Genomic DNA, 23,201 nt, shown 5'->3' with positions numbered 1-23,201 from the left:
TTTTAGTTGAGGATGCACTGGATTCCTGTATCCTGCTCTGTAGCTGGTCTAAATTCTAAAGCGGTTGTGCTGGTAGGGAGGATGCACCGTTTCCCTCTGCTCCTGCTGTACCTGCGCTCTGCGAGTGCACGGTTTGCAGCAGGGGTTGGGCTTTCCTTCCACCTCAAAAAGAAAAAAAAAAAAAAAAAAAAGGAAAGTGAAAAAAGAGAGACGGAAAAATGGCAGGGGAAGGGGGGAGGGGACAAAAAAAATTAAGGAATGAAAAATAAAAGAAAAAAGATAAAGGAAAATAAAAGTAAAAATAAAGAAAAAGAAGGGAATACAGAAGGAAAAATGAAAGGAAAGAAAGGAAAAAGGAAGAAAGGAAGGAGGAAGAAAGAGAAAGTAATGCACATTTGGAATAAATCTTTTATAAATGTGCTTTTGGAGAGACAATTTCTCCATCTGAAGTATTTCTTCAAGAACGGATTTGGTTTGGTTTTTTCCTACCTTTTCCTCCTTACTCTCGTTCAGATGCAACTTTTATGGTTGTTTCAGCAACGCAGCACTTTAATGGCTTTTGCTACGTGGCAAACTGTGAAAAGACACAGGGCTGAGGACACAAACAGGTTTCAGTACGTGCGACTTCAGTGGATCCATGCTGTTTACTAACAAATATCAAATCCCAAATAGTTGTGTGTTCTGCAAGCATTGTTCAGTGTTCCCTTTGTGGATCTAAAAGTTTGACAGAAAAGCAGATGAAAACGGTACCAGGAACGAGGAGAGATTTTGTGGAAGACCCAAATTGAAATCGCTGGAAATTCTTTAATATTTCATGGACGCCTGCAAAATATGGTGCCAGTTTATTCAGGGATTTGAAAGCAGCTGCAGAGTAAAAGTGTCTAATGAAAATGAAATAAATTTCCTGTGAATGGAATAAATTTTGATTGTGTGTCTGAGTGCAGTAATTATACATGTCACGCAGTAATTAGGCAGTCACAATGTGGCCACGGTGTCTTTCTTTGTCTGCAGATGGTCTGGGAGAACGGCTGTGTCGTTATTGTCATGCTGACACCCCTCGCCGAAAACGGAGTCAAACAGTGCTACCACTATTGGCCAGACGAAGGGTCAAACCTCTACCACATCTATGAGGTACCTAAACAACATATCTGGTTGTAAACGTGACAGTAAGTGTCCGGGTTGATTTCCTATGGGGCAGAACGGTGTTTAAGCCGATCTAACCTGGAGGTCGAGCCGAGGGCTCTTAAATACTTTTCACGTGCCTTCCAGTAGCTTTAGATTTGTGAAAAATTCGAAGGCAGTTTTAATAGCAAGGTAGTTTCCGCTGCATAAAATACGGTCAATAATGAGCCAAGTATTACAATGAAAAAAGGACAACAATTTTGTTTTTCAAACGGCTTTGCAAGTGGTTAAAATGTGAAACTGTGTATTTATATTTTATAGGAAAACAGTATTTTTAGAACTAGTGAATTTTGCCTTAGGAAAGCCCTATGTATGTTATTGCAGAAAAGCCTCTATGTAGCTTTAGTAATTAATGCTACCTATTTTTACCTCTTACTTCAGACGCAACAACAAATACATATTTTTATTTTCTGCTTTACATTTCTAGCTCAAAATGTCGTATCACCAGTTTTGTCGAAATGTACCGTTGACAACGTCTGTCAGATTTTTTCCAGTTGTTCAGATTAGAGGAAGAAAATAATACCACAGTGCCAAATAAGAAGAACAGAAAAATGTGAAGAAATAACGGTTGTTTAAACTAAAATGTGAACAAACTCATTTTTTGGAAAGATGAACTCTGCAAATAAGCTGCATTTTTTAATGCTTGTGTTTCCTCCTAGCTGAAGAACCTGACTTTTCGCTTCTCATGTGAATTCAACTCAGATTTTTAAGACCGCTGAGAGCGGCCTGGGCAACGCATTGTGGGCATTTCTGAGTAGAAAGCGACTGGCAATCTGACATATTTTCAGGCAGTGTCTTTTGTAGTCACGTAATGATACAAAGTTTCAATTTAGTGATTTTTTTTGCTTTTGCATTAAAACTGTCAAGAATGGGTTTTTTATGTTTTCAGTGAAATAGAAGCAGCAGCTAACCCCTTCCTGACAACTACGCTGATTGCTAAATTAAAAAAAATATTTTCCCAGCAATGGCCAATTTGCTAATAAAACCAAAACTTCCGTGCAGTTCCTTCATCCCAGACATCTTACCCCCCTGCAATCCTGAAGACGCGGCTTGCAACCGAAATTGCTGATCTCCGTTTGTTCCTTCCTGTGGGGTGTAGGTAAACCTTGTCTCTGAGCACATCTGGTGCGAGGATTTCCTCGTGAGGAGCTTCTACCTGAAGAACCTGCAGACGAACGAGACCCGCACAGTGACACAGTTCCACTTCCTCAGCTGGAACGATCAGAGGGTTCCTGCTTCCACAAGATCACTTCTGGATTTCCGCAGGTAAAGCACAACGTATGACAGTTCATGTAAGACGCTACACATCTGAGGAACTAAACTAGTCCTTTTAATTGTCCTTTAAATATTTCTGGTTTGAAAGGGGGGTCCTGTGATGCCACAATGCTACGCTAACACACAAATCTGCAGTAGGTTGACGGTTCGTGTTGTCTCACACATAGGTGTTGCCTGGTTTTAAGACATACCCCTTCCCCATTTAGAGATCAACACCTTTCTTCCCTTCATACAGCTCTTCAGTGCTTCTGTATTTCTTTGTTTTCCAAGTATTTATCCATTCTGCAACTTCCAGGCTTTTTTGGATGCCCCTACCCCACCCCCCGTGAAACTTATTGCAGGAATCTCACAAATAAATTATGTACTATGAGCACACTTTAAAAAAAAGAAAAAAGTCACGATGGAGTCATATGGCAATAATGGCATTCCCATGGGAGCGTTTGCTCGTACGGATCAAACAGTGAGGACTCTAGACTTTCCTTGGCTGCAGGAAGGTGGAAATTTGAGAAAGCGGATGAAAACATTGACAAAGCATACCCTCTGGAATTTTAAAGAAAGTCAACGTGGCTTTAAAATACAAATATACAGAGGGAAAACCTGTGAAAGTCCTTGCCACCTTCTCTAATGTTTGCTGTGTCTATCTAAATTTTAATTTGAAAATTAAAGCCATGCATGATAAATACTGGAGCGAAATAATCTTCATTTGATTGCAAACCGTGCCCAGTGCATCGTGTGTAGGTGTTAGCGTGTATCAGCTAATCCACAGCGATGCGCTTATGACTAATGAAAAGAATCTCCGGGAGGTTTGGGGAGTTGGTTCTCAATCCGCAAGCGGCCTGTGGGATCGCGTGTTTCCCTCCCTGTGCTGCAACATTATCTACAACCCCCCAAAGCGATTATAAGGGGCTCGGTGCTCAAAAGGTCCAAATTTGCTTCTTTCTATAAGTGCTGGAAGCTCTGGCTGATGCCAGTCGGAGTTATGCGTCTGCACCTGAGGGGAGAAGCTGGCGTGTATCCACCGAGAGCTCGTTGCCCAGTTGGCAACATTTTACCCTTAAAATTTTAGGACTTGAATGCCACCCTTCATCCACCAGTATTCTTGTGTGTATTGCAAGGCTTTTGAAAGCAGAGAGTCACCTCACACGGTGCAGGTCGAGTAACGGAGAGCAGCTGCACTGAGGCTGTAGGAGCGATGGCTAGGTAAGAAAATCAGGACATGCTACAGAGCCGCAATGCAAATGAAGGAGCGGAGGAAGGAAGCACGGTTATAGGACGGAGTTGAAATTGTAATTGAATTTTCAAGGTTTTCTTCTCTGGGTTCAAACTTTAATGTGATTTCCATAGGTTGATTTCCCTTCGCTTGTGGTACCGTGGAAGTTGCCTGTAGTGAATTTGTGTAGTGAAAATTCTGAATTGGTTCCATTAAGCTGTGCGAGGCTGCAGCACGGAGCCAACACAGCACCCCATTTTGCTCTTTTTGAAGTTAGTGGGAAATCTGCTAGCAATTCTAACTAGGCTATAAATGAGCCTGTACAGCCAGGCCATCTGAAATTGGGAGCACCTCGACTCCAACTTGCTTCCGTAAGAATTGAGGTCCCTGCGTGAACCGCGGGATTAGGTCTACACTAAGTCGCAGTTCACATCGCCAAGAAAGCACTGCTTAGAGGGACATTGTGTAAGGGTTAAATAGCCATGTTGAAGAGGTGTTGTGCGATACTTCGAAAAAGAAAAATTATAACTAGATGAGAAAAGTAGTGGAGCTGCCATTCTTTGTATTTAAAGCCAGTATGGGAATGAACCTGTTAAGATTTAATTGAATTCTGAGTGTTCATTTAATATGTATTCACAGTCCAGTGTAGGGTACTGTAATCATTTGCTACGTGCAGATTTTGTACAATGAACTCATAATACTGAATGCATAGTAAAATTCCGCCTGAAAAGGAATTTTGGCATGCACAATAGCTGGTCTGTGAATCTCAGTTTTCTTGGTCATCTGATGTTGCTGCTTTTTTAACGACCAAAAAAAAAAACAACTAATGCACTGTTGCTGAAATAATGTATTTGGAATTCATTTATACAATACATGTTTTGCACCTGAAGCTTCCTATTTAAAGTACAAACTCTGCTGGATTACGACAGCTGAGTCATAAAGCCCCCAGAATAAACGTCTGACAGCACTACCATACTCGGAGTAGGGTAGTGCTAGGAAGGGGCTGCTCTCATTTCTTTTAATCTATCTGTTTTTATGTGCATTCAGTGTGTTTGTATATATATATATATGGATATGTGTGTATATTTATATATTCACATACATATATGAAATTAAGCATATACATAACCAACCCTCTATTTTTTATAATTCATCACCAAGAAAAATTGGATTCCCAAAATTACCTTGCCCAGAGTCTGTGGAAATATGGACCTTAAAATTTTTATTGAAGTAAATTTTGCGAGTCTCTTTGAAAACTGAAAGCTTACATTTTTCTTACTATGTATCAGACAGTGTTTTAGATGATTTTGCATTTAGCAGATATACTAAACCTTGCGGAATAATCTATCATACTTTCATAATGTAGGTATAAATTGCCAAAAAGAGATTATTCTATATATTTAAAAAATTTGTGCAAAAGACAGTCCCTGAGAGGTGAGGCTACTGTAGAAACCACTGGTCAGTTTTACATGCTTCTGGAGTCCTAATTTCATTTTGAACAATAGACCAATCATTATTGCTCTGGACTAGCTTGTTAGTCATGCACTGATATGTGTAATTAAATATTTCTTGAGCCCAGAGGGAGCACATTTACACTTTAAAGAGGGACTGCTAAGCTAAAAGATAATTAGCATCACATGTGAGGGCTTTGCTTAAAATATATATCTATTATGCTATCACTTCTCGCTGTGTGCAATGGCATTTACTAACACTGCTCACTTTAAAAACGGACAAATTCTTATTTTGCCAGCTAATTAGCGGTTGCCAGTGTCATTTTTGTGATGTTGCAGCTAGTAATATGAGCCCAGTTGCATAGTCACAAAAGTGATCATTGGAAACTGTGACTCTGCTGCAGGGACAATGTGGGAAACCCCTTTTCTGAGCCTCTAACGACCTCTGACCTTTGCTTGCTGATGGTTTGCATGTTGATTTCTTTTTCACTCAATGAGCCAAGGGTTGGTTTGTATTACTAATCATTCTTTCTAAGTTAATTCTTCCTGTATATGTATATATATATAAAATATATATTTTCTTCAACATTCAAGAACTTTGCTTACTGATGAATTTTCAGCTCACTCTCATTAGCCAGAACTAAGAATGAAATGAGATGTTGCTGCACTTCTAAATATTTTCATAAACTATATATAGACAAAGCTATGAACCAGCTGGATTGAAACCCTTTGTTTTAATGTGTGTTCTGAAATGTGTGATAATGAAAATGTTTGAAACGCCTTCAATAAAACTGACAAACATAAGATGTCTTTCCCTAACGTGTGTCTCTGGCTGTCTGATTTACTGGGAGGTCTGATTTACTGATAGGTTTAGATCGAGTTTGTCATTGAAATTCTATTAAGACACTGGTAGACGGGTAGTCACAACATGCAAATATCATATTAGTGGTGCCATACAAGGAACAAAGGAACCACACAAGCAGAAAAAGAAATGGTAAATACCCCTCTCTAGCTATTAGCTTTTATTTAATACTTTAAATGCAGGAATGACTCTTTACGAATGCACATGATGGGGGGTGGGAGGAGGATGACCAGCTGCACGTAGGGAAATGCAGACTGACTGTATCACATGTTTTTACAGACATTTCAAATATAATTACTGTACAATACAAAAAATAAATATCAGGCTTTTTGTTGTATAGAAGGAGTTGATCCTCAGCTATGACCATCACAAATTGAATGATTCATTCCTGTGTCAACTCTACTGCAGCTTAAGTCATTGAAGTTTTGGTTGGTAGTGCCTGCGTATACATGCATTTATGGACATATAAATGGTCCATTTGACTTCTAAAGTCAGGTGCTTCTCAATGACTTACCACTTATTTCATAGAAACTTGTTCTACTGCATTAATTACTTACGTCCAAGGAATATAAATAGAGACAGAATGTCTCTGCAAGTATGATTTATATCAGTAAGCAGATGAGTAAGAATTGTGAAAAATTCCTGAATTCTAATGTGTAAAGGGAATCATTACAGGAACTTAATGTTGTTATCAAGTTTGGTTAGATTCTTAAATAATAAAAAGCAGAATGTGAAAACACAGTTTCATGGGACACCACCACCATCTCCGTAGTCTGTTTGGGTTGAGTTCCAGGTATCCCGGCTCCCTGTCAGATTTAGAAGTTTAGGCATCTTCAGGCTATACTGTAAGCAATGTTTAAAGATATATGCATGTTTTCACAGCACAGATGTTAGTGAATAGATGAACAGCCAAGAACTAAATGATTCAGTAGGTTAGTTATGCTTTAAAATTCATAATAACATCGTAACACAGTTGCCAAATTCCAGCAGCTCTGTTCAGTTTAGCAGTCAGGACCCAGGGTAACGCTTGCGCCAAACTGGGTACTATTGGAGGGTCTGGGCACCCCTTGGAAGCTGCCCTGTGAAATGGTTTCATAGGAGACCTTCTAGCTCCAGTAAACTCAAACATCTCATCAAGGAAATTAAATGAAAGGTTTTAATTTCTTGAAGCAGCGCCTTCCCATTTTAGCATTTATTCAGCTTGCCTTGTTACCATATGTGTGCATATTTTATGTTTTTTGGGGCCTGTAACATACTTGACATGCAAAATATATCCTAGAGCAGAAGAGACCATTTGGGATTTTGGTTTTTGTAAGGCAATTTAAATAGATTTAAACCAATTTTGTGGGCTCTGTTCTTAGACTGCGTATCTTGGTTTGCTTCAGCACTGGTTAATTCCTTCATTGAGTTTACGTATCAGCGGACTTGTTCTGTAGCTGTACTTTCATTGATTGACTTCACATATATTCTCTTGCCACCGAGAGTGTTTAACCACAAAGGTGGAGAAGACAATAATGTGTAAATATGAAATATGTAAGACTTCTGCAGTAGAACCAAAGCAGTAGAGCTTACTGGTGGTTTAAGTTATTTTTACCATAATAGATTACATTTCAGAATTTTGTGAGAAGCTTTTAAGGAGATTCAGTTTTTGCCTTTCTGAGGAGAACTGGTTTTACAGATCAGCACACATTGCACAAAGTATACTGAAACAGACATTTTTAATTTTGGATTCAATTTGATGCCCTTTGATATTTCTTTGAGCAAGCTCATGAACTCAAAGTTGCCTTTAAAAAACTCCAAAGTTTTGGAGTTAAGACATGAGACTTTTGAGAAAAGAGGTCGTTTATTTTGCCTAGCCAAGAGTGATAATGGAATGTTTTCTGGGATTTCTACAGCAGCAAAGCAGAAGCAAACTTTAAACAAGATTATGTACGTAACAACTACTTGTTATATTGGGAAATTATCAACCTGACTGTTCCATTAAAGACTGCAATATTTGTTTTTCCTTATTGCTTATTTTTGACAATTGGCTAAAGAAACAGTATGTCATATGCTTAATTAATTTTTTTGTGTCTGTTTTATTTCAGAAAAGTAAACAAGTGCTACAGGGGTCGTTCTTGTCCAGTAGTTGTTCATTGCAGGCAAGTACAATTTCTGAAATAGCTTTAGAGAGATTTGTATGTGTAAGAATTTAATATAGATACCAACAAAATGGGAAAATTAAAGTTTTAGATGAATCACTAAACAGATAGTGAGGTAGGCTGAAGGTATTAAATACAATTCAACTGTTTTTTAGTGCTAACTGATGCTGAGGATCTGTTTTCATGATAAAATTATCCTTTCCTATGATTTCGCAGATGTCGTGCCATTACTTAACAATGTATGGCCACCTTTTCCAATATAAGTAGCACTTCAATTTCATAAGTCTCCTTCAAAATGATAGTGCTTTCTTGCATTCCCTCCCAATTTGGTCTTCTTTATTTTATTAACACTCAATTATGTTTGTTTGGTTTTTTTGCTTGCTTTTAGTGATCATGATAAGAAGCGGGCAATGTCAGGGAGTGGAAACCCTGAGATTGAGTAATCCTTTAAACACAGATTATCTTTAGACCTGACAGTCTGATAGATGCGCACGAAAGCTATTGGGCAGGTCAATGGAAAACTTTACTATAATAAGGTTAAGGTTAGGGTTTGCCATTGGAGGTTCTGAGTTATAAGGAGACTATTGCACTTATTTATCAAAGATATTTATGTAGATAAGGGAGATAGAAGACCAGCCCTCCTAAGAGGCATTCTGGCATTGCAATTTGGGTGGGGGTGAGGAGGGAGGGGACGTGTTCTCTCACGTGTGGCTCAGCAGAATCACCTTCCACTGGATGCGAGGAGGCCCTCTGCAAAGGTGGATGCTCTGGAGCAGGCTTGTTTGCATTGCCTTCAGGAGGCCTGAGAAAAGAAACATTTGATGCACAATGAAGAGCCTTCAGGTTTCTTGCGCTTTGCTTACTGTGATGGATGGAAATGTCTACCATCAACTCAGTAGTTTTTGTTTTTATTGGGCCTGACCGCTGCCTTGTCTCTCACTCTCGTTATTCAGCTTAACTAATAAGATTGTGTCTTTGTTCCCTTCATAGACATAGAAAAAAAAATTATTACTCTTACCTACTTTTCTCTAAGCAGTGATCTACCAACCGAAAGAAAAAAACCTCTGTCTACAGAGACTTAACAAAAATTAAGTTTCATAGCCTGCCTCTAAACAGAACGTAATAACGCTCTTCATGCTGTTCTATTATTTTTCCTTTCATTAATTCTTGTACACAAATTGAGCTATCAATAAAAATAATGGCTTAATTAATAAAACTACATACCAGTCTAATTGGTCACACATACACCTTTGTAAAAATTTTGGGGAGGGAAAGAAAAAAGGCTTTTACTTAAGGTCTTAATTATGTTTGCTAACAGCAGCTCTAAAAGAGCATCACGCTGGCAATTACACATTGCTCTCTGAAAGGGACACAAGCTGCATTCAGATTAGGGAGCTTTCCCGCTCCCAAGGCTTGGGCTCACATCTCTGAGGAAGGGCTGATGATGCACAAAAGTTAAAGCTGTTTCTTAGGAATTACATGTTAATATTTTTTTCTGGTCATCGCAACTAGGGAAGATTTAAAGGGAAAGGTAAAAAGAAAAATCAAACCACTCGTGATGTATAGTGAAGAGAGATTGCAGTCCCTCAGTAATCAAATATTTTGGTTCTCGGACAGGTCTCTCTATGCATTCCCTCTGACCGCTGTTTAAACGCAATCTGCAACATTTGGGGAGCGGTCTGGGTGATGTTGTGGTTTAGCTTATTTTGTGGTTCTTGATCTCATACAAGTGACTATAAGCTCATTATATGTACTTTTGGAGCAGAAATGGTATCCTGTTTTAGGGTTACTGACGTTTCCACTGTTGTTTAAAATGTTTTTATTGCCTAAACACAACTTGGTTTAAAAAAATCAAAACAAAGCCCTGTTACCCATGCAGGCTAGTAGTTAATCTTCCATGAACAGCTTGTGTTAATTCAGTGCAAGCTTTCTCTCCCCCTCTCAGTACCCTACTTTAGCCCCTTGTTCTGTCCTCTCCCCTCCTGTGTAACTATAACATTAAGGGCAGGTACCTTCATGTTGAGTCTAGATGCACGTTGATAGGCTTTATTTTTTCTTTTTCCCTTTCTGTTGGCAGCGATGGTGCAGGAAGAAGTGGAACCTACATTCTAATTGACATGGTTCTCAATAAAATGGCCAAAGGTGAGAATCGAAAGGCTTGTTACTTCCTCGGTACTGAAAGATGTGCTTGTGTTGCCATGACAACGTGGGGAGCAATATTCACAGAAAATTTGAGAATAAATTAGAGGCAAATTGTACTCTTTCCTGAATGTTCTTAAGTTTTATTTTCTTAGTGATTTCAAACAACAAACCTGAACGCAAATGCTTTGTGAATGAGCAGGTGTCTTCATGCTGATGAGAAGTATTTGAATTTTTAAATTTAACATTTAAAATAGTTATTACAGTTTTTAGAAGAAGATGCCTTGTAGATGTACAATCCTTATTCAGTGGTTACCTGGGTTAGGTCCTGGGCTGCTTCATGACTGTTGCCCAGTCCACTGTCAACTACCCAGCCACGATGGTCAAATGCAATTACTTTTCTTTTTGTAGCTGCCTTTTACCACCAAAGCACCTGGAAGAGCTGGTACCAGACAGGGCCTCGTGCTCCACAAATTTATCTCTTAGGAGGAAAAATACTGGAGTGAACAGGACAGAGGACTGAAAATAAATCAGCTAATGCTCTGTTCCCAGCTCTGCCACTGTCTGTTCAATATTGAACAATTTATTTAACTGTTCTGTTCCTTAGTTTCCTTCTCTGTGAGATGTAATTTTAAGAAGTGGGAAATCATCTGTCAACAAAAATATATACTGTTGTTTGTTTATTTGTTTAAAATGAAGTCTATAGATTCTCTAGAGATTGGAACCCTGGGATCATTCCTTAACTTTTTGTTGATCGGTAAATGGTTCACGGTGCAAAGTACTTGAGATGCCCTGAAATAATCTTAGTATGTTAGAACTAAACCAAATTTTTAATAGTTATACTGTCTTCAAAAGGAAGGAGGGCAAAAGTAGGCATGTTAACCTGACCGTATGTTAAAAAGACGTAATAGTCAACTTTATTTATATATTGTACCCCCTCCCCATGCCTTTGGCCATCTTTGTGTCACAGTTTCATAGAACTGCATTTTAAGAGGAAGATAAATCAAACTAAAGCAAAAATAGTTATTTGCCTTTCTTAAGCTGAGTTCTTAAGCCATCTTGACCTGGCATTATGTACATGTGTTTGCATTTAAAGAAAAAGGATTAATTATAAAAGCATATATTAATTTAAGTAGAGATACAATATTTAGTTCTTTGAGTTCTAACCACCTTACAGTTTTTTTTAAATCTTCTAACATAGATGTATTTTTATATGTATTTAAGAAATACACTCCGTATTTTGCAGTCATCTGTTGCATTCTGTGTGTCCCAGTCCTGTGGGACATAGAGGTGTCCTGTCCCTTTAGAAAGAAGAGTTTAGCATTTTTTCTCTCCATATTATGCTAACATGTCTCATCAAACATGGACTTAATTTTCTGCCCATGAGCATCATGGGAACTTGCTGCTGGTGTTAAAAGAAGTTGTGCGTTTGCCTTCTCCTTAGTAGCGTACTGAAAATAAATTTTTCAATGGGAGGGATGAGATTAGTTTTTCAGGCTCATTGGAAAGTAGGTTTTTACTCTGTGAAAGAATATGGAGATATTTCCAATTTTTGTTACATGCCATGTGACAACCTAGTCTTTAAAAATAGAAGCAATGGTACGTTGTAAAATTAATGTAGACCTTTGTTCGGTATTTGTTCGGCTCATTTCAGTCATCGGCAATGAGAAGCTGTAATGAAAACTAGATTTAAAGTATATGCAATTTACTCTCATAAAGAAGTAAATGAGAAGTATTTTCTAGCTTGGGGCTTTCAGCCACTTAAGGGAGGGTTGACTTTGTTGTAAAAGCACTGAAGAATGCCATTTATTGACTCCATTGTACCATGTAATGTCAAATTCCATTTTAAGTGTGGGCTTAGCGCTTCACAATGCCAGACAAGTCATGTGAAACTGGCCAGAGAAAGGCGTCACAGGGCTTTTTGGAGATCGGTCACCCCCATTTTGTTCTTGACCTGCTCCCCTCTGCCCGTGGGGGTGTGCGACGCGAAATCCCCTGACCTGGTGCTTTGGCTGGGGTTTAAAATGAAAGATCAAAGGGCAGAGCGGGCATCTCAGCCCTGCTGAGGTGGGCCTTTCCCAGGCTGTCACACTGTGCGGCCGCCAAAGGTTTTGTTCGGGCGGGAGCCGAGGCCCAGCCTGTGCGGCCGGGGCCCTCTTTGTCTGGCCTGAGAAGCTGGAGGCCCAGGTTGAGGATCCAATGTTCATCAAATGATCAAAGGCCTGAAGGCCCTGGACATGAAATCTTTCTTTCCATTTCCTTTTCTTAGAGAATGAATTGCACGAGTGGCAAAGAATGCCCTTTCCAAAGCTTTTATGTGGAGTGCGAGGGCTAACTTCAGAGTCCTTCAGCGCTAAACATAAAAATGTAAGTGCACTTTCAATCTGGGCCCAGCTGCAAGGCCAGCATCTAGTAACATTTCTTTCAAAAAGGCTTTTAAGGATTAAGGCCTTCAGTCTTTCAAAAAAAAAAAAAAAACAAAAAAAAACCGGACTTTTAAGAATAAACTTAGAATAATTTGAGTTTCTTGTTCCACTGTCTGGTTTATTAGAAAGTAGACAATAATGCATTTTTAAATCAAAGTAAATAGAGGAGTACTTAGTTTCGGCAGTGGGAAAGTAGAAAGCAATCAATAAATGCCTTGGCTCTTTAGTGGGGTTTTTAATAGGGTAGGTTGAGAAAAGGAGCTCCTTTTTCATGTAATGATTTACTTCCCTGCATTCTCTTAGACAGTTAACTGTAAATGCCTTTGTCATTTACAATTTCTTCTCCTACTGCTCATTGAATTAGTGCTAATACTTAGTCTATTAAACGCGTTATAAATTCATATCTTCAACTATCTCGCCTGTTGCCATCCCTCATATTATTTTAGATGCTGAAAACCACCAGCAAGGGACCTGTGCCTAAAGCCTAAAGCAGGGGAAGGGGAACCAAGCTGGGGAGGATTTTGTGCTTGACCTCCGCCACGTCGGTCTGACGGCCCCGACCCCTTCGAGAGAGCAGGAATGAAACTTAAAAAAAAGGCAAAGCGCCCTGTCTTAGTGCAACTGACGGGGGGTAGAAGTTGTTACCGAGGTTGGAAATGGCCCCGTGGTGTACCTGGGGGGTTGGGCGGGTGGGAGGGCAAGCGAGAGCTCGCAGGGGGCTCGCAGGAGCCCTTGCCTAGCAAACGCCATCCCGGCCCCCAGCTGCCTTGAGAGCTGGGCAGGATCTCCTCTTGGATCAGGTTTTTAATGAATTTCACTGTCCTCTGTGCAGTAAATGTAATGACTGCATCTGTGCATTCACTCCGAACAGCCACATTAAATAATCTTATTAGATACTGGAACAGTCAGAGAACAACGGTGTCTATTCAGTGCTATCATTCCTGTGTCATGTCAGCGGAAAGTTTTAAATGCAAGTGTACCCTTTTGTTTAGTTGTTCCAGTAACTTAGTGCTGCCATTTATCATGTAGTTTATTACTATAATTATTTTTCTTGCTATATTCATATGCAGAGCAGTTACAAGATCTTGATCCTGTACCCATCAAAGTAATAACAACCAAACAGTGTTGAGTCTGACCTTACAGTAGCACGTTTAAATACTATTTAATGTGTTTTAACTATGACAACTATTTCATGATGATACTATTTTTCCATGGGGGTTACAATTTCACAACAGTTAGCAAGTCACCTTTTATTTCCCTGACAGGCAGCTTAGGACAAGCTTTAGTTTTGAGTGAGAAGTTGAGAAATGATTTATTTCAACTCCATGTGTGCTTCCGTGATTTAAATAAATACGAAAAATGATAATGGATTGTTTTTAAAGATAACAAAGCTTGCTGGATTTTTGACAGAGACTGTTTTTCTGAGGCCTGATTTCTACTGAGAATTTCAACGTTCTTGATGTATTTACAAGTATTATCCTTTGTTACTAGGGAAGATAAACTGATTAGGTTTAGTCTGCTTGATATTCCTTCCTCACCCCAAACTCATGGTAACTCTGAGCTGATCAGGCTTTTTTCTTTTTGTGTGATATAGAGAAAAGCTGAGAATTTTCTCATTTCTTGTCTTTCCTGCAGGCTTATTGTAGTGACTAAAAGTTTGATATATTGCAAGACATTTTTATTGAGTGTTTCTGGCACGAAAAAGAAAAAAAAATGAAATTATGTGTCTTCCCACTTTCATTTTTCTGAAGCGAGAGGCTTGGATAGTGTAGATAATAGTTTGATTTTTAGATATTAATCCAGCCAGCAGCTGCTTAGGGTTTGCTGACCATCCATGTTCTTGTGTTTGAACTAGCTGGAACGAGATGAGTCAAAGGGAAGGCGAATATGAATTTTAAAATCCTTTTAAAGTATTGATTTCCGAATTCTAAAGCCCAGCAAAAAGATTCGATTTAGCAAAGCCGAACCAACGGTTTATTCTCTCGCATTCAAAAGCTTGGATTATAATTGATGAGCACACACGCTCTGGCCTGGGCTGGCTGCGGAGGTTATCTCCCCGAGTCCTTTCCTTGCCCCCACTACCCTATTGTCTGAGGGTCTTGTGAGTCAGCTCCTGAGCAGATGCAGTGTATACCGTGACATTTTAAGGCAAAACAAAAGATTCCTTAATTCGCCTTCTGACTCATCGTGATCAAATGATTTTGGCTAATCTGAACCCTTGCTGAGGTTTTGCTTATCTGCTGTGTGGATTTAACAACCATAATGAAGTTGTGGGGTTAGCTCCTCTCTGAAGGGATTTTATGAAAGAAAATGCTTGCCCATATTCATGTTAAAATGGATTCAATCTGCTTATTTTTGAGTCCTTATGCAAAGTCTAAGAAAATTCTATTGTTCGGTTGTGCTGATACAAGTCTAGAGGAGACGATTTCTGACATGCTCTTGGTGAACACGAGAATATTTCTTCAGCCCAGGATCCAGCTTCTCCCATGAAAATAAAACTTAACATACTACGCGTCACATACTGCTTGAGAGAATATACAGTGTAAAAGAGAGATTACTTTTTTTTTAAGGTGGTATTTAATGGTAAAAGGGCAAGAAGTGGGATTAGAAATAGGTGGTATTCTGGAGAAAAATTTAGAGCAGAAAAATTCAGGACAAATATGATTGTTTTCATATTCTAAGTTTGAATCAATCAAATTGCTGGTCTTTGAGATTTGGGTGAGATAGATTACTAGTAATCTCTAGGAAAAAGGGAAAAGATGCAGGCCAGTAAAGCCAAAAAATTAGATTTTGCTTTGTGCGCCATTGTGCTATCCGCAAGACTGCCTCAGTTCTCAGCAGCAACAACGCTAACCATGTAAATCTGAAATGCTGCTATTTCAATTTCTGAAGGAAGTTCTTAGGGTCCATGTAAACATATCATATGTTATAAGGCTGTTTCTTCAAACGAGCTGCATTTATGTATTGTAACTTTTATGTAATGAGTTACCCTGGAAACACAATTAGGCAAATAGTGCTCATTCTTGCAGCCTTTCCCAGCAGATAATTAATCACAATGAGAGCTGGGCCCCCAGCTACACGCAAAAGTGTATAGGGAATGTATAGGGCAGTTTTTTGTGGTCCAGCCTGTGATGCTCAGGGAACTCTCGCTGTTTAGAACAGGCTGTTCAAAACAGTGTTATTTCCTCTGCAGAACACCTTTTGAGGTATAAAGCTTTAAAGCTTTTGAGACATTATTGACGCTATAGAGTCATCGATTAATAGTTCATAAAATGAAGATTAAGAAGTAGCACATTCTGCAAGCTTCTATTGTGAAATGAATTAGTGACCAAAGGGAAGGGTGTTGCTGGTTGGTGTTTCCTAGTGTATTATGTTGTTTGGACTGCGTTTATAGATGGTTTCCTTTATGGCATATAGAAATTCCAAACAAAAAGCAAACAAGTTATCGATGTAATTTCTTTGGCTTTTTCCTCTTTTATATAGTTTCGTGGTCAGGGATTACTCTAAAAGAGCCGTACTTCTTGAGTTATTTGCTGTTCTGGAGATTTTATTGGAAAAGGGACTAGGAAAGTGTGGTAGAAAGCAATTCTAATTATTCAGGGTTTGGGGCAAATGAATTGTGAAGAAAGACTGATCAGACATGGGCTATTCCTTGGGAAAGGGAGCACGAAGGGGGGTCCCCATAGAGCGTTAGAAGACCCTGAAAGGAATGTATTGATGTCAGTAAGCAGCTTGAGATAGTGACTAATTTGAAAACAAGAGGTCATTGACTGAAACTAAGGAGGAGACAAGCAGATAAGGAATTTGGGCAGCATTTTTTCACACAATGGGTAGGTTAGAATATGGAAAAGTGAAAAAGCTGGTCATAGAAGTACTGTGCTATCAGTTTGAGAAGCAGCTGGGCAAATGTTTGGAAAAGGACGTTTATATAGAGAGTGAAGAACTACTTTTTTTGTGGCTAATCTCATGCAGTCCATAGAAGGATTTGAAGTGTTTAATTGACCAGATGGTAGTTTTCTGGCTGTAAAGAGGACAATGTATATTACCTAACTAAAGTGTAATTATTCCACAACTTCTATAGCTGGACGAGTTTAGTCACTTTAAAGGATAAACTTCTTTAAAGAATGAATCCATAATAGTTGCATCTTTTATTCCGGTCACTCCATGTACTGTCTTGTGAAAGCATTGCCACCTACGTGCAACGTAAAATGAAAGTAATGTAAAATGCAGTTCTAACAGTTTAATAGATTCATGTGGGTGAGCTGTGTCCCAACTCTGTCCCAATTCTGTGTCCCCTGTAAAGAAAATTCACATTTTCCAGAGGGAACTCCAAGGTTTTTTAGGGCCAACTGAGACACGTTTTCAGAAATGTCATTTTTGCAATCAGCATCTGAACTTTGTTCATGTTTGATTCAGCACATGGAGACGAACTGCCTTTCAGGTAATTCGCTGGTGGTTTCTAGAAGAGGTGCTAAAAGAAGCAAATTGTGCAGAAGTCTATGGGAGCCGATACTGCGGAACACCTATGAGTAGGCAGTAGCAGCACATCCACAATTCTTGCTATGCATACGCTTTGTACGTTCATTTATGTGTGTGTGCGTGCATGTGTAAGTTGAAGTTAGATGTGTGCACTGGTATTGTCTAGAGTGACCATAGGTGATTATGGGATATCTTACCCCATATAGAATACAATTCATTAACTTGTATTTCTTGCATGTAGTAATCTAGGCATATTCTGCTTTTAACTTCTCAGGAGGCTGGGGGAAATCTAGATGTAAAAGAGAAATAATCCCTATATGATATAGAGTGGGATGTGACATATTCTTATGCACAGTGGAAAGGAGGAAGGACTGGGCCTCAAATTAGCATCCATTTGCATTCAGTTACAGTGAGTGGTTTCTGCATGTTTTTTCTGCATTGACAAAGGATATTAGCTTAAAAACTGACATGTCAGTAGTGAGATTCTGTCTCTGCAAGACTGTCAGAATCAGTGTAAGCTTAGAAGCAGCATTTTCCTGTAGCAGTTTTTAAAATATTAGGCTGTTCCCAGGTGTTCCATCTTCAGTATCACCTTCCTTTGGATAGCGTACTGACAAAGCCGTATCACATACATTTATATATTTATGACATGCAGTTTTCAAGTTTTTATATAAAATGTGTAAACAGTAACACATTATGTAATTTATAGTGTGTGTGTATATGACTGTCACAATAATTTTCATTACTTCGCTTTTATTACTTTAAGTACTCCCCTCTCCATGCGTATGCTTGTTTTTCCCACTGGGTTTTTTGTTGTTGTTGTTGTGCTTTTTGGCTTGTTTTTTTTTTTTTTTAATAAACGTAGTGAAATTTTTATTTGGGTCATTTTTAGGTGTATAGAAGCACTTAGGTATTTTGTGTGAAATTACAGACAGTTCACAGACTCAGGTATACGTTGGGTCCATCCCTAACTACATACACGCATGCACACAGATTTTGTTCATCTCAGAGGGAGAATAAGCTTTTAATGAAAATGCCAGCCTGAATACATTTATCTTTTTTGTTATCTTTAAAACTGTGTCCCTCGCTGGGTTTTTGCTGACGCTTTTCTCTTTCCATGAAAAGCATCAAATGATCCTCCTGGCCAATAGCAGAACTCCAGCAGCTACTGCAGCAGACATCTGGATAACTACAAATGAAAATTGCTTGTATTTTTGTAGTTTCTAGCCGTTGTTCAGCTCCTTTTTTTAACTTTAATATTTACAAGTGTTTTTATTTAATGGGCACTCAGACAATGCAAGTTGAAAGTAGAAAATACTCTTGTTTCTTTGCAGCAGAGCACTATACAAACAACACTTACGCTTAGAACATGTTTTTGATGGCCTTCCCTACACTATACTGCAAGTGTTTTATCTTTTCATTGCGGTTCCATGTTGCTTTTTCTTTTGTCATGTCCATTAAAATTGCCAAACTGGGGAGGTGAGGAAAGAGGGGAAGGCAACAGACACAAAACACAGATCTCAAACTCTGTTAGATTTGACAGATTCTGGCATTTGTGAGCCCAAAACTGCAGAGCAGAAGCTCAGCTCTTTCCAGCTCAGGTTCATTCCAGATAACTTTAGCCATATAAAGCATCCAGCATTAAGCGTCTCACCTAACCTAGTTGTCTGGGTCTACCCAGTCATCAATGGAGAATGATACACACCTCTGGAGGATAATTCCCAGGCAAATGAATTACCCATCAGAGCTTCCCCTCTCTCTCTTAGCTGTTGGGAGAGGAGATGACTAACTCCGATTCAAACTTCAGGGATGGCTGGAGTAGATGAGATGAGGCTGGGCCTTTGAGACTAAGCTGGTTAGTAAATATTACCGGTATGCCATTAAAACTAATGGTCAGTGAAGAAGTGGTGTTACTCTCCCCCTAGTTATGACCCTTTCTTCTTTAATCAGATTGAGTTTGCCCCTCATATGGTGTGATTAAATGTTTCCCTGCAACATTAAGTACTCAATGGGGCAAACGCTTGCTGGAGCAGCTACGCGAGCCGTCCTTTAGAAGTTGTCAGCGGGAAGCTGGAGGCATCTAGAGCTTTGGGGGCACTGCAAATCTATAGCATATCTGTGCTACATCCAGCTAGCTTGGGCATTGAGACCAGCCGAGCTGTGACAGTGTAATAGTCCGTGGGTACTGATAAACCCTCCTGGCTCCCCAGAGAGCCCCCTTCTGTTTCTACACACTATCACAGCCAGCAGTACAGAAGGGTCCTTTCTGTGTATTAGGCTCCTGGCAGACCTGGCTCTAGTTACTGCCTGTCCTTCTTTAGGAGGTTTCTGTCCTTGGGTGTCCACAATTCACTGTCTGCCTCCTTCCTGAGGCAAAGCTGAGCGCAGAAAACGGCCAGAAAACACTGTACTAAACCCAAGAAAGCCTATGTCGGAGCCCTCGCATGGGGAGGGAAGAAAGGCAGCATAAAGCCGCCATGCACGAGTTTGCTTTGACCATGAAGCATCACTTTTAGGCATGAGTCACGCAGTCATCACCCAAACATGCAAAACACTTGTATTCTTCCTAAACACAGACACGCTGTGATGAGACAGCTGATTGTCCTTGCTGACACTGGATTTTCCCCCTTATTTTCTTTCTCACGTGTATTTTTGCTATTTCATACTCTTACAAGTGATTCTTCCACGGCGCTCCCAAGTGCCTGCGAATACTGTGCCGCGCGTGACTCTGAGGCTAAAAGGCTGCCGATCAGCAGCATCTTGCAAATATTAATTGGGTCTTTTTCAGCTTCTAGCAACCGCAGCAGAAAGAACTGTATTAGGGACTCTTCCTTCGAGATTTTAACAAGCCAGTTTTTAATCTGACCTAACAAGTCCCTTTGCCCTTCAAGGCGTAATTCAAAATCTATACAATATAATAAATATAAAAAGATGCATTAAGCAGGTAATATCTGACTAGAATGAAACGGAATACTTACTGCTGCAAAAAGAAAGGCACTTGACAGGTCATTTCTGTATTCCCCTCAGTACTCCGTTTTTTATTCCCACACAGATCATCATCATCTCCTTAAGGAGATATAGTAACAGTGCTAATAGTCCCACATTTACAACCTCTCAGCATGACTCCTACATCATATATTCAGCTTTGTGATCACTTTGTGATGAAGGGGAAATGAAAGAGGGCTGAGAAAGGTGCAAAGGATATTGGAAAAAAAAACAGAGTATCTATCTAGGTCCTCACCTCTCCAGTGTCCAAGTACCTTGTAATCATTAATGGATTTGCCTTCATAACAACTTATTAGGTAGGAAAAAGATGGTTCATTTTATAAATGATGGCGTGAAACATAGGGTGATTTTAATGATTTAACCAAAGTGGTGCAGGAAGTCAGAATCTCAGTCTGGAAGAGAATTCAAATATATCTAAACATAGCAACCTAATGACCAAGGCATGCTTTAGGACTCACAGTAACAAATTTACAGCCGTTCTGCAGGGTTATAATGGTATCTTTTTGAGGATATATGCCAGTAGATCTGAAAGTTGTTCCCAGCTAGAAAAATCCTTTTTAATTTAATATTTATGAGTGATATGTATTTGTGAAACATCACAAAGAAAACTCTTGAGTTTGGGTTATTTAAAAAGAAACCCCCCCCAAATAACTGCTTTGATGAAGTATTTAAGGATCATTTTATTTTTATAAATACACCGAAAATTCAGAGCATCTAGAATCTAAAATATTCCTTTTAATACAGTCCTTTAATATAAAATTCTATCAGTCTCACAGAATCTACACCGCACTTTTCGTTAGTAATGAATAAAATAGAACTTTTGACTTTCAGTGCAAGTACGTTCAGGCCTATTACATAAAAATAAAATCTCAAAGCTTGCCTTAATTAAGCCATAATTTCCATACATTTATGTAACAAATGCTGATTGTTCTTAGAACTGAAAAAAAAAATAAACCCAGCACATTTTCGGTTGCACAAGCTCTGTAGTGTACTAAACCTGAAAACCCCTTTTTAATGATATACCTTAATTTTTTTCTTTCCAGCTGATATATTAAAAGATGTTACCCCTCTCGGCAAACTTTGTCTGTCATACTCCTGTACCATCACAGTGACAGCAACGCTGCTGCAATGTGGAAGGGATTATCCTCCACAGAGTGTTTCTCCTGTGTCTTGTGCTTATCAGAATGGGTCCCCTGCCCTGTTTAGGGGGAGGAGAGGAGAGGGAAGATTTCATTATTATAGTCATAAAAGTAACATTATGTAATTCACGATTTTAAATATTGCGAGCTGCTGCTGGTCACCTCATGGAGCCTATTGCAGGAGAATTTGGCTAGCTCGTTATTTATTGCAGGAGGAAAAGAGAATTCAACTTTCACTCATGTTGTTATGACATGCTGGATACTCCACTTATGCAACTATCTAAGGGCAAACACTTTAACCCCTTGAGAGCTGCTAATCAGGAGCACCAGCTGTTAAGTGCCAGCATGCATCCTGCGTCCGCGCCTGCGGGGAGAGAAAGGGTTGCAAAGGATATGACCCTAAACTTCAGAAACCGCTTCTCTCCTCGGGGGCAAAATATAATTCAGCTTGCATCTTCTCTTGTTTTCTTTTAGCTTATCCAGTTAATGTTCCTGATGCGTGTTGTTGTGCACTCGCTGTGAGCGCTTCAAGCCTTTAGGAAGATGATAGTTAATTACTGAAGTTAAAATCTGCCTTGCGCTGGTGTGGAAGTGCTTTCGGAGGTATTTACTCAGCTAGCTCAGTGAGCTGCTAAGGGCAGGGGGAAGGCTAGTAGTATCTGGCTCACAGTGAATTACTGCAAATGCATGTTCTGTTTAAAAAGAAAAAACACATTGCACATTGCACAGTCATTTTTCACAATACTGCTGGTACAACATTAGCTCAGTCTCACACTAAGCTGGATTCTTACGTTCATTTAAAACAAGCAATGAAATCCATTGTGAAAAAGGAACCTGTCACAAACAGAAACCAAATTTATTCCCTGCAGAGTAAAATACAGTCAAAAGGTGAAAAGGCAGTTCTTTATTCTTTAAACGCTTCCGCTTTTATCCCCCTCTTGATTTTCTGAAACCAGTAGACTGTTAAGCAGACAGATATGTATTGGTGTGGAGAAAAGATAGAAAATATTGCCTTTTTGACATATTTTATGTTCTCTTTTCTAATTGTCAGTGCTCTCCAGCCTAGTATTTTTAACCCTTCCTCTAGATTATTTGTTGTGTGACAACAAATTGACGTCTCCATCTATTACTGGACTTAGTTTAGCAGCCAGAGCAAAACAATTCCAATAACGTGATATCCTTGGAATAGGTGGATCAAGCTCTTCCAGCTTTTACTCTAAACCACGGCATCAAATTTAGATTGTATGTGGGCTTCCCAGATAAGCAATGTTTAAAATACCTTAGCAGCGCGTGCATATTTGGCAGCCATCTCAGTAAGACCATTATTTGACCCCGATGCCCTTAGATGCAATATCCCTCTCTCCCAATGTCATGTAACGTACGCTGTATTTTTTGTGACCTGAAATGGCTCAAACACATAAATAAAGTGTTATGGGGTACTAAAGAGTGTTATGCCATACTGTTGTACTCTCAGATAAAAGAGAAAGCCTCAGCGTGGCGAAGATGTTGAATTTGTGTCATATTTCAACAAAATCATTCCAAAGGGAGTTGAAAGCTCACACTGCAGTTAAGCACTGAGCTGCTCTCACCTGTGAAGGCAGGTTGGGTTCAGACCACACTTTGTGTCTTGAAAATCTCTTCCTTTGTCCGTCTGTCTCACCTTTCTGCAGAGTATTGTTGCACGCATCAGTGGAAGTGAGCTGAATTTACATAATGTAACAGCAATCTAGTGTAAGCTTGAATAGAAAAAAAGCCCTCATCACAAAATGAGATTTAATAGTGGACTAGCAATATATATTTATATATATATTTATATATATTAGGCACAATAAGAGACTAGATGCAGAACATGTAGCAGTGGATGTGGGGGAGGAAAAGAGGTTTATTCAAG

The 23,201-nt window shown here is 39.3% G+C and overlaps 1 protein-coding gene across 3 annotated transcripts in view; it reads left to right on the top strand.

Annotated features, from left to right (window-relative positions):
- PTPRN2 (protein tyrosine phosphatase receptor type N2) overlaps positions 1 to 23,201 on the top strand; it is a 661,189-nt gene that overhangs the window by 624,438 nt on the left and 13,550 nt on the right. For all 3 annotated transcript variants that reach the window (XM_074574140.1, XM_074574141.1, XM_074574142.1), the window contains 4 exons: positions 1,012 to 1,131; positions 2,282 to 2,448; positions 8,068 to 8,121; positions 10,199 to 10,263. In XM_074574140.1, the coding sequence (XP_074430241.1) occupies positions 1,012 to 1,131; positions 2,282 to 2,448; positions 8,068 to 8,121; positions 10,199 to 10,263 (406 nt within the window). The remainder of the gene's footprint in view (positions 1 to 1,011; positions 1,132 to 2,281; positions 2,449 to 8,067; positions 8,122 to 10,198; positions 10,264 to 23,201) is intronic.

The sequence above is a fragment of the Larus michahellis genome, chromosome 2, assembly GCF_964199755.1.
Source record: "Larus michahellis chromosome 2, bLarMic1.1, whole genome shotgun sequence".
NCBI lineage: Eukaryota > Metazoa > Chordata > Aves > Charadriiformes > Laridae > Larus > Larus michahellis.
This window is presented reverse-complemented; position numbering and strand designations above follow the sequence as displayed.